The sequence below is a fragment of the Electrona antarctica genome (genome assembly GCF_951216825.1).
Source record: "Electrona antarctica genome assembly, chromosome: 19".
In the NCBI taxonomy this organism is placed as follows: domain Eukaryota; kingdom Metazoa; phylum Chordata; class Actinopteri; order Myctophiformes; family Myctophidae; genus Electrona; species Electrona antarctica.
Genome location: NC_136800.1, coordinates 13,923,594 through 13,934,836, shown reverse-complemented (window position 1 = coordinate 13,934,836; position 11,243 = coordinate 13,923,594). Strand labels below are relative to the sequence as shown.

The 11,243-nt window shown below is 45.7% G+C and overlaps 1 protein-coding gene across 1 annotated transcript; it reads right to left on the bottom strand.

The window, feature by feature from the left end:
* Nucleotides 1-5,177: 5,177 nt before the first annotated feature.
* LOC306943399 (transaldolase-like) lies at nt 5,178-6,375 on the bottom strand. The gene has a single exon (XM_079529702.1). It carries the CDS (start codon nt 6,341-6,343, stop codon nt 5,324-5,326), a length of 1,020 nt encoding a protein of 339 aa, XP_079385828.1. The 5' UTR covers nt 6,344-6,375; the 3' UTR covers nt 5,178-5,323.
* Between the last annotated feature and the right edge of the window lie 4,868 nt (nt 6,376-11,243).

Genomic DNA, 11,243 nt, shown 5'->3' with positions numbered 1-11,243 from the left:
ACATTTGAACACTTTCTGTACACTTTTTTGAAAAAGATCCTCCTCCTACTATAATCATACTAGTACATGATGATCATGTTTTAGGGGGGGGATCACAGCACTCCATCTTTAAGAAACAGATGCTAGCCTCTAATCCCACCATTATTATTGTCTCCACCAGGCCGAAGGCATGGGGAGAGAGTATGTTTTGCACTCCGTCCGTGTGTCCTTCCTTCCTTCCGTCCGTCCGTCCTTCCGTCCGTCCGTTATCAGCTAATCTCCAGCACCGTTGGCCCGATCCATGCCAAATCGTGCACACACTCCCTGGATGCCAACGACGAACCTCTGCCCCAAATATTCCTCAACGGTCTGTTATAGCGCCACCATGAGGCCGATTTAGGCAAAACGCATTTCTGTAGATAACTCGTACACATTTTATCCATACATCACACAATTCGGTATACACTATCTCCATAGTCATGTGATCAACACGGATTTGCACAATTTCCCATCTTCCATCCTGATTGGCTAAGATTGGCTTCCAAAGCTCACATGATTGGTCCGTTTCGAACAAAATGCCACAAATCACAAACACAGTGTCCAATTTCCATGAAATTACACACACACATTTCCACTAGGCCGAGGACGACATACCACAATTTTTCCCCCAAATCAGCCTCACGGTGGCGCTATAACAGGCCAATTCCTGTTTTTACCTAGAACTGCATCGATCTGTATACAACTTATGTATGCACACTCCCTAGAGTCCATGGAAAAACATTTTCCCTGCATCCCTCCACATCTGCCGGTTATAGCGCCACCATGAGGCCGATTTCTGCAAAACTGTTGCAAAACATTCTTTATGTTAGTCGCACAGATTTCATCCATGTTTATATTACTCCTAAACATTTTGCCAAACATCACACACACTCCTATCCTCCTGGTGGAGACCTGTGCCCAGAAGGGCACTTTTTCTAGTTGTGTTTATTTCCTTTCCGTCGGTTTGTTATGGCTGGTTATGGCGGGCCGTCATGCAATCCACCGGGAGCGGTTAGCATTCATAGAGTCAGACCTACCAAGCGTGACTTTTGACGCAGAATGAATTGATTTTTAGCTGCCCCCCCCCCCACCCCCCTCTCTTTCTTTGTCATGCTTCACCGTGTGGTTTTGCCAACCTGAATGAATACACCACGTTACTGAAGCCTTTGTCCCTCGCCTGCAAAACTGTATCGAATCGAAAAGTTTTTTGGACTCCTTCCAGTCGACACGAAAGCTCAGCAGCCCTTTCAGACGGTTTATGAAAAAGAAAAAAAAAGATTTCCTTTACTCAAATATGACCTCTGCTCACAAAACGGTACTGTCGTCTTTCATGGCGAAAGAAAGTCAATGAATGAAATCACACTGGTGCTGGGTGGGTGTGGGGGGGGACAGAGGGGGATGGGGAAGGAAGGGGGGCCTTTCTGAAAGCCTTTGAGACCTTGTGTGTGTGTGTGTGTGTGCGCATGCACGCACGCACACACTCTCGCATTAACTGGACCTTTTTCATGGCTGTCACACTGTTACTGAACAAGTGGGTGGAGTTGAGGGGGGGGGAGTGTGTGTGTGTGTGTGTGTGTGTGTGTGTGTGTGTGCCAGTGTCAACGATGTCACGTCAGCCGTCAGGCTGCTGAAGGAAGTTGGACAGAGGAGCCACATGGAGCACATCAGGCCTGCACAGTGATGCACGTGCGCGCACACACACACACACACACACACACACACACACACACACACACACACACACACACACACACACACACACACACACACACACACACACTAACGCTTATACCGCCATTGCCGTTGATTAATGGCAATTGCGCACAGAGCCGGCGATGTGGAGCTCTCCAGTGCCCCGGTTTGGATTCATATTGTAGACAAGGCCTGACCTAGTTAGAAACTGACGCAGATCCCATATTTGTGTTACTTAATTTGCCTGGTACATTGGAAATTGTATGAATATATGTAGTTGTTGCCACTCCCAAAACATGGCACTCGGTTACGGGTACACTAGGGCTGTCAACTAATAATCAAAAGTCAAACCTATATAGTCAAATATCAATAATAATAATTAGTAATACATGTGAATAATTAATGATTGAATAAAAAAACCAATACATATTATAATTCGCATCACAAGTTCTTCGCGGGACCCTGTGCCCCTGTAACCTTGCATAAGAACCCATATAGCCTAGAGTAGACTGCAGGAGTCAAGCTATGCTCACTCCTTTGCTTAATTGTTTCTCTGTACCTCAGACACACAGCCCTGACTTGGTAGAACGCTGTGCTTAATGCAAACAGAAGAATCACAGGTCACTTTAAATCGATTCAAAACTATAGGCTGATGCCCGTTGGGAACGATGATGCCCTCATGGGAGTGCATGCACGCGAGCTATGCCGTACCCGTCAGTGTACCCGTTGCACCTGTTGTCAGAGTTGTCGTCCCCAATGTCATAATGCTTATGGACGGCAGTCTATGTCGTCAGCATTATGACGTCATATTGATGACATCAGGGACCTCAATGTATGGGCATAAAGGGGACACAGACAGACAGGAAGAGAGAGTCTGTCTGTGGGCGTAGACAGGAAGAGAGAGTCTGTCTGTGGGCGTGTGTCGGTGGTCGTGTGTCAGTGGGCGGAAAGGCCCAGCTGCCTGTGTAGGCCCTCCACAAAGAACTGATCTGAGTGACAGCGAGCAGCACAAACAGTATGACACACATTATCCACCTCTACACAAACAGACCCCTCTGAATTATGCTCTTTGTATCTAATGTACTGCCTGCATTTCAAAGAGAATTTATTATTCATTGGCTGTGGTGGGAGGCAGAAAGTTGTACCATTGCTTTGTTCCAGAGTGGAACTCATATTTGCTACGCAGCTTGAGCGGCGTGCCTTTTGTGTTTCACATTAAAGGGAAAGTTAAAAGGCTGAGCGTGTGTGTGTGTGTGTGTGCAGTGCACACGCGCACGTGTTCAGCAACCACCCTTTGTTGTTTAAATGCTTGTACTTTTTATCCCTGCTCTAAAAATGGTCGGTCAATCTGTCCAATAATCTGTTCTCAAAATGTACTGGCTTGATGGCCATGGAACTTCCTGTGATTTTGATTTGGGTGTCTCTGTCTGCAGGTAATCTCACACTACTTGACAGATCAGCATTATACTTCTGCTGGCATGGTGCCAGCATGCCAAGGAAATCCATTCATCAATATTTGTCACATTCACCAACAGCAACAGCAGCAATGTTGTTTTTGTGAATTCATAACCTCAGATCCACCGTCCCTCCAGGATATGTGGTGAATGTCCTGCTATAGGGTGTAAGCAATCAGCTAGGCAAATTAGACAAAAGCTGTCCATACAGCGTATGGGATCTACACCGTACTAGACAAGTCCCTCTTCTACAAGGTGGCTCCAACACTAAAATGCCAATGCACACCTCGTAGTTGACGGCTGCTGCAAGCTGGACCCCTAATCTCGCAATAGATCAATCAGCATTATATTTAATGTGCATGCTGGCAGCAGGCAAAGGAACTCACTTTCACAACTTGCATTGTTCCTGACTTGCATCGCTCCTGAGTAGGCCGGTGCAATACATCCAATAATCATCCCCAAATTGGAAGTGCATGTTGGGCACAATATGCGCTGTAGAGTGCATTGCTGGAATTTGGCGGAAGTACGGCTCAAGGAAATGACGTTGACGCTTTACAAATCTGTTTACATTCTCTGTGTATGAAACAAGTGTTGTGGATAGATCGACAAATATTGTATCCGGGGGAAATAAATCTGACAGATGTTCCGGACCGACATTTCCGGCTATGCACTCTATGCCTTATATATTGTGACCAGGCTTTTCTCTTCGCAGATGAGTAAGCCTGGGACCGAGGCTAAGAGGGTAGCTACTCCTCAAAAGGTGCTTTCACTTCTAAGGATTGTTGTAATTAAAAATTTCCCATCAAAGGTCACAAAATGTTGATCAACAACTCCTGGTCCTCTACAGTAGTTAGCAGTCACAGGACACCATTACACCCCAGTAGACTGGACTCAGTCTGATGTCACTGATCCATATCATTACACCCCAGTAGACTGGACTCGGTCTGATTTCACTGATCCATATCATTACACCCCAGTAGACTGGACTCGGTCTGATTTCACTGATCCATATCATTACACCCCAGTAGACTGGACTCAGTCTGATTTCACTGATCCATATCATTACACCCCAGTAGACTGGACTCGGTCTGATTTCACTGATCCATATCATTACACCGCAGTAGACTGGACTCGGTCTGATTTCACTGATCCATATCATTACACCCCAGTAGACTGGACTCAGTCTGATTTCACTGATCCATATCATTACACCCCAGTAGACTGGACTCGGTCTGATTTCACTGATCCATATCATTACACCCCAGTAGACTGGACTCAGTCTGATTTCACTGATCCATATCATTACACCCCAGTAGACTGGACTCAGTCTGATTTCACTGATTCCTATCATTACACCGCAGTAGACTGGACTCAGTCTGATTTCACTGATTCCTATCATTACACCCCAGTAGACTGGACCTCCATCTCCATACTCTTTTTCAGCTATAGTGTAGATTTTCGTCTTACACAATTCCCATTGACAATGGGCATGAATCGGCAATTTTTGTCCTACGCACAGATTAAATGAATGGATGATGTATTATGGCGATTTCTTTTTTTATTATTTACTATAGTCTTAATAAACCCCAAGACATTACCTCTGGCCACAAAAGATCACAGGATCTATTGAATGTGACAAACTGATATATTGAGCCTTCCCCCAGTAGGCTACCTTCACATTTGGTAGATCCTGTGATCTCCTGTGGCCAGATGTAATTTCCTGGGGTTTATTAGGACTATAGTAAATAATACAAAAATATATCACCATGAAATGTTGTAAAAAAAATACATATTTAGCCCCATGCTCGAATGCCCCCGCCCCCCTGTCAAAAAGAGCTAAAATCCCTAAAACAAAAGAAAGCAGCAAATGAAAATAAATTAACACTCATCTTTTACTTTCTCTAATAACAACCTAAAACATGAACCTTGGTTGAAAAAAACTAAAGTTGTCCTTTAAAAAAACAAACAGGAAATGCGAGTCAGTCCCAGTCTAGATGATGAGGTGGCTGGCTGTCCATTTGAAGGCGCAGTCCCACCAAGAAGATGACGGTGTTAAAGAAGCCATCAGTGGTCCAGAGATCCCACCTTCTCAGGTAGCAGTGAAGACCTTCCATCTCCTGATGGCGTCCAGGTGACTGGATCACGGACGTCAACCGTCATTACTTGCCGTTCTTCATGTTAAGCATGTTCTCTTTGATCATGGTCTCCAGCTTGATGGCGTCGGTGGCAAACTTGCGGATGCCGTCAGACAGCTTCTCCACGGCCATCCGGTCCTCGTTGTGCTGCCAGCGGAACGCCTTCTCATCCATGTGCACCCTCTCCACATCACTGGCCTTGGCTTTCTGTTCGTTGAGCATCTCGGCGACAGCACCATGGTCCTGGCTGAGCTCGCCCAGGAGGCCCGGGGAGATGGTGAGCAGGTCGCAGCCGGCCAGGGCCTTCACCTGGCCCGTGTTCCTGAAGGACGCGCCCATCACCACCGTGCTGTAGCCAAACTTCTTGTAGTAGTTGTAGATTTTAGTCACGCTGATCACACCGGGATCTACATGTGGTGCGTAGCTCTTGCGGTCTGTGTTCTCCTTGTACCAGTCCAGGATGCGACCGACGAAGGGGGAGATTAGGGTGACCTTGGCCTCGGCACAGGCCACGGCCTGGGCGAAGGAGAACAGCAGGGTCATGTTGCAGTGGACTCCATGCTTCTCCTCCAGCTCCCTGCCAGCCTGGATGCCTTCCCACGTGGAGGAGAGTTTAATGAGCACACGGTCCTTTTTGATGTCTGCCTGCTCATACAGAGCAATGATCTTCAGCGCTCTGGAGATCATCTCATCTTTATCAAAGGACAGTCTTGCGTCCACCTCGGTAGAGACCCTGCCAGGGACCTTCTTGAGGATCTCCAGGCCAAAACTCACAAAAAGCTTGTCCATGGTGTTGGTCACCTGCTCCTCCTCAGTCCCGCCATTTGCAATGCCAAATTGAATGGCCTGGTCCAGTAGGTGTTGGTAGGCTGGCATCTTGGAAGCAGCCAGGATGAGAGATGGGTTGGTTGTAGCATCTTGCGGTTTGTACTCGTCAATGGCGTTGAAGTCTCCCGTGTCCGCCACCACCACGGTGTACTTCTTCAGCTGGCTCAGTGCGGACTCCATCTTACACCTCTTGTCTGGTGACACCGACCTCGACATCGCTGCGAGAGAACAGAGGCTGCTTTTATACACTAGAGACATGTGAGACTGGACGGAATGTCTGTCTGTCTGGAATGGATGGATGGATTGCTGTCTGTCTGTCTCACTGCCGGCCACGAAAGCCATGGCAGCAGTTTGTGTTGTGATTGACGTCATACCAGTCGCCATACCAGGATGCATTTTAGGATGCCATCACTGAGAGACAAGGAGAATAGGAGGATATGCGGTAGAGAGAGAGGAGGGTGATACAGTATACAGATACAGTACAGAGAGGAAATAGAACACCAAATCTTTCCGCCCCACTAGAGTCCTTACCCATCAGAGCTAAATGTATAGCAGCAGCTTTGATGATGAACGGCCACTCCCGGAAGAAGTGAGATCCCAATCTTCCCAGAGTCGAGTCTTCTGTTCTGTACAGGATGTTGCATGTCAACATGGTCAGAGCGTGCATACGTACACCGTCACGACTCAGGTCTTCCTTCAGAGACACACGACGAGGAGCCACAACAACCTCTACAGCCACATGCTGAGGAATAATGAACAGATCCCCCCAGCGGCCTGTCAGCGAATCTTCAGCCCCGCTAGAGACATATGCAGAGACACTGATGATGAGCCAAGACCTTGTCGTCAACAGTTCACAAAGACTTTAACTCAACCAGAGGCGAAGACTCATCAGCTGACTTACAAAGAAACGACAAGTCACAATCGTAAACTGTGTGAGTGTCAGTTCAGTCAGTTCAGTCACATGAAAACACACCTGAATACTCACTCTGGTGAAAATGTAAAGAGTAAATGTAAAGAGTGTGATAAGAGATTCTATGTGTTACGTAATCTGAAGAGAGACCAGCAGATCCACACTGGGGAACAACATTTCCACTGTAAACAGTGCGATAAGAGTTCCAAAGTGCCAGGCGATCTCAATAGACGCCAGCGTCTCCATGCGGGAGAAGTTTTACCTCACCAGCGTGACAGGCTTTTCAATGAGGTAGGCGATCTGCGGACACACCTGCGCATCCACACTGGAGAACAACCTTTCCCACGTAAACACCATGAAAATAGATTTACTCAGTTACCTCAGTTAACCCTGCAGCATCCTGGGGAACAACCTTTCCACTGTGAACGGCATCCAGAGAGTCACCAGCAGCGTCCCACCGGTGCATTGAAACCCTTCCGGTGTCAACAGTGCGGTAAGAGTTTTAGCGTGTCGGGCAGTTTGACGAGGCACCAGCGCATCCACACGGGAGAAAAGCCTTACTACTGCGGATGGTGCAAAAAGGGTTTCAACGTGCTGAGTAGTTTGAAAAGACACCAGCGCGTCCACACGGGAGAAAAACCCTACCGGTGTGAACAGTGTGACAGGAGTTTCAACGAGATCGGGAATCTCAAGACGCACCAACGCACCCACACAGGAGAGAAACCTTTCCAATGTCGACACTGTGACAAGAGGTTCTGTCAGGCCAGCCACCTGAAGAGACACCAGACTACCCACACTGGAGGGGAAGCGGTCCGCCGGGTGTGACGAGAGTCAATGAAAAGACTCTATGCAGAGTCACAGCAGACATATTGGAAAGAAATTGGGCCTCTATCTTACCTTCTTCACGGGGAGAAGGGTGCTGATATTGTGCATGTTGGCTCACTGGAAACACTCGGCCACACCAGTGAGTCTCAAAGTGTGGTCCAGGGACCCTCATGGTTCCTTGAGACGGTTCCAAATGGCCCCTCACCGGTGTGTAACTGTGAGGGTGTACAAATCTCTCACCGTTATGGAGGTCCTTGAATTTATAAAGTTTGAAATAAAATAAAATAAAATAAATTGTACAAAAACGTGCACAAGACTTATTGGTGCTGATTGCTTCAGCAGTTTGCAAGATTAGTCAAAGATGAAAACTAAGTAAATTTCTCTATGGTTTAGTAGTAGTTTTAGATAATTTAGTAAACTGATTGTTTACTAAGTTTACTAAAGTTTTTAATGTTATTATTTATTTTTCTTTCTTTTTGAGGGGCGCTAGCCCCTCCTATGTCCAGCTGTTGGTGTTTGTGTAAACACAAACTTTGTCCTAACACAAACATTAAATGCCTTTGACAATAAATGGACAATTTTGAGTGTTCGTGTAAACACAAACATTGCGGAACACAAACATTGAAGACGAAGGTGAGGACGCAAATTCTGATTGGCCGGAATGAGAGAATGTATGATGATGTATGATGATTTCAGTCACATGGGTGGGATTTTTTTCATTCATAGTATTTGTTATCCTGTTAGTTTCAGTTAACTATCCTATATAATAACAACTTTGCCTTCAACACAGGAGACCCCCAGGGTTGTGTCTGTGACTGATCACGGACGTCAATGAGATGAGCTTAAAGAAGACAGATGTAGACTAGCAATGGTTCTCATCCTTGTCCGGCCGCAACTCCCCCAAAATAATCCTATTTGAAGTGGGGACACCCACCCCATCCTGATCTATAACACTTAGGTGATAAGGGTTATAGATCCATTTCTCTATGCCTTTTCATTTCCTCAAAAGGTTAAAAAAAAGTTAAAGCAAAAGAAGGCACAACTTTTCATCAATTAAAAACAATTATAACATTTTTCAAATGTATTTCATGAATAAAATAAAAAGTTTAAGAATTTTCATAAATAAAACATTTAAAAGACGACTTCACACATTTTCATATAATCCCATAGGAGGGCTGTGGACAGTTCATAAACCCAGCTATCAGTGACATCATCATTAGACTTTTTTTTACTTTTTTTGTTAGCGTGAGAACATTGACTTCCAGCATGCTAACTTCAAAAGGAATAGAAATCCTGCAGTTTCTATTAGCTTGGATTCCCAATCGATTATGTCACTGGTAGGCGTCACTGTCCACATCCCTCCCCTGAGACACAGACGGGGTAGACAAGAATGGTACCATCCCAGCAAGCACGGTCAGGACCTGGACGAATTGGTGACGTCTCAATTGTGGCCAGATCAAGTCAAACCAAGACTAGTCAGGTCTGGCCCAGAATATCACCTGATTTCAACCAACATACATTTTGGCCACTAAGTCGGACGTCCCTGGATGAATCAGAGAGAGTCCGATCAAGGCCAGATCAACTTATGTCATATCACAAGTAGTCAAATCTGGCCCAGAATAAGCTATATTATTTAAACTGGTGAAGACGTCCTGGAAATGACGTAAAGATCATCCCCATATGGGCTGTGAGTCACCAGAGGACGTCATCATAACGTCATCATGACGTAATTTGCTTGCTGGGATATTATTATGAGCATACGTGAAGACCAATTATATGAAGATAGGTTGAAAAGTCGTGAAAAAAGCAGATCCACAAGCACGCAACCCAGCACGAATCGACACGTTGTGAGCTTGTAGATCTGCTATTTTCACAAGTTTAGGTCCCAGACAAACATCTTATTCCTCTTTTGGGTCTTGAACTGAAAAGTGTGGGAACCAGTGAGCTATTCTGACCTCAACGGTGGTGTGGACAGCCGAGCACAGTGGATGTGAACTGTGTAGTGTAGTGGGGGGTGAAAAGTACAATATTTGAGATAAAAGTAAAAGTATTTTTTTTTACACTCAAGTAAAGTAAAAGAACTCAGAACTGTACTTGAGTAAATAAAGGTACTTAGTGTTGCTTTCCACAACTGTTTGTACGTGTGTACGTGTGCGCGTGCGTGCGTGCGTGCGCGTGTCTGTCTGTAGACCCATATCCGTATTTGCACACACCTAGCTTCCCTGCTCTGTTTGCTTGATGACACTTGTATTTTACCATCGTCGGACAGCGTGTGGGAGCCCTTTGAGAGAAGGCAAACAGCGCACAGGTGTATTCACAAGGTTCAAGGGCTTCTTTATCTAGCACAAATGTTTGACTGCAATTCAGCGTGCCCATGTAACTTGGCTGACGGCCTGAGTGGGCTCTATACGCCGCGGCCCGGTGGAAACACCATGCAAGACAAATACGCCGGCGTATCTCGCTCTGATAGATGGCTTATTCAAGCCAGCCAGCGAGCCACTGGGCCTGTGTTTGTCAGGACACTTAAGCACGAGTTATACACGGGTGTCACGGGAACAGAGTCCCATTTCGACACACCGCCACTCCGACAATTGATTTCCATTGATCAGAGTGGCGGGGTTTCCCCACCTTTCTTTTTTGTGTTATCAAATGTTTTTTATTTAAGACAAAATAGCACAATAAAACATGTTAACACCATGAATGAATAAAGAAAACAAAACAAGTAACACGTACAACAGCAAAAGAAAGGAACACAAAAACAAACTACAAACAATCCCACCCACCCCTCCCCACGGGACCAAAGATGCCACAAAAAGTACACCTGCGTCAAGACTCCTACCACTGTGCAATGGGAGAAAAAAATAATAATAATAATAATAAGACTAAATCATGTCCTTGACCAAATCTGCAATACCAGACCAAATATTAATGGTTTTTTCCCCACCTTTCTAAAGACCCCGCCACTCTGACAGTTATACACACCGCTAATTCGAAACGCCGCTATTTTTGAAGAATAACACTTCGGCGGGGCGGGGTTTCCCATATTTGGTTTAAGAACCCACCACAGTGACAATAATTATTTATTAGGCTATTATTTGGTAAGGACACCCACGCCGCAGTTTGACTGAAACGAGATAGGCGCACAGAACATACCGACATCACATACCGAAGATATCTGCTATACAAGCACACAATGTGTCACGATATCATGTGATGCGTCGTGAAGCTATACAGTTGGGTGCCACCGATATTGTCCCTTATCATTTGACCCATTTAGGCCTGACCTCAAAATTTTTAAAAATCCTTCTAAATCCTCCAGTTTTCTGAAATAAATATTTTCACGATTTTTCAAAAATAGCAGACCTACAAGCTCGTAGCGCG

Coding starts and splice junctions, on each gene's coding strand:
- LOC306943399 (XM_079529702.1), bottom strand. CDS start 6,343: ATGTCGAGGTCGGTGTCACCAGACAAGAGGTGTAAGATGGAGTCCGCA.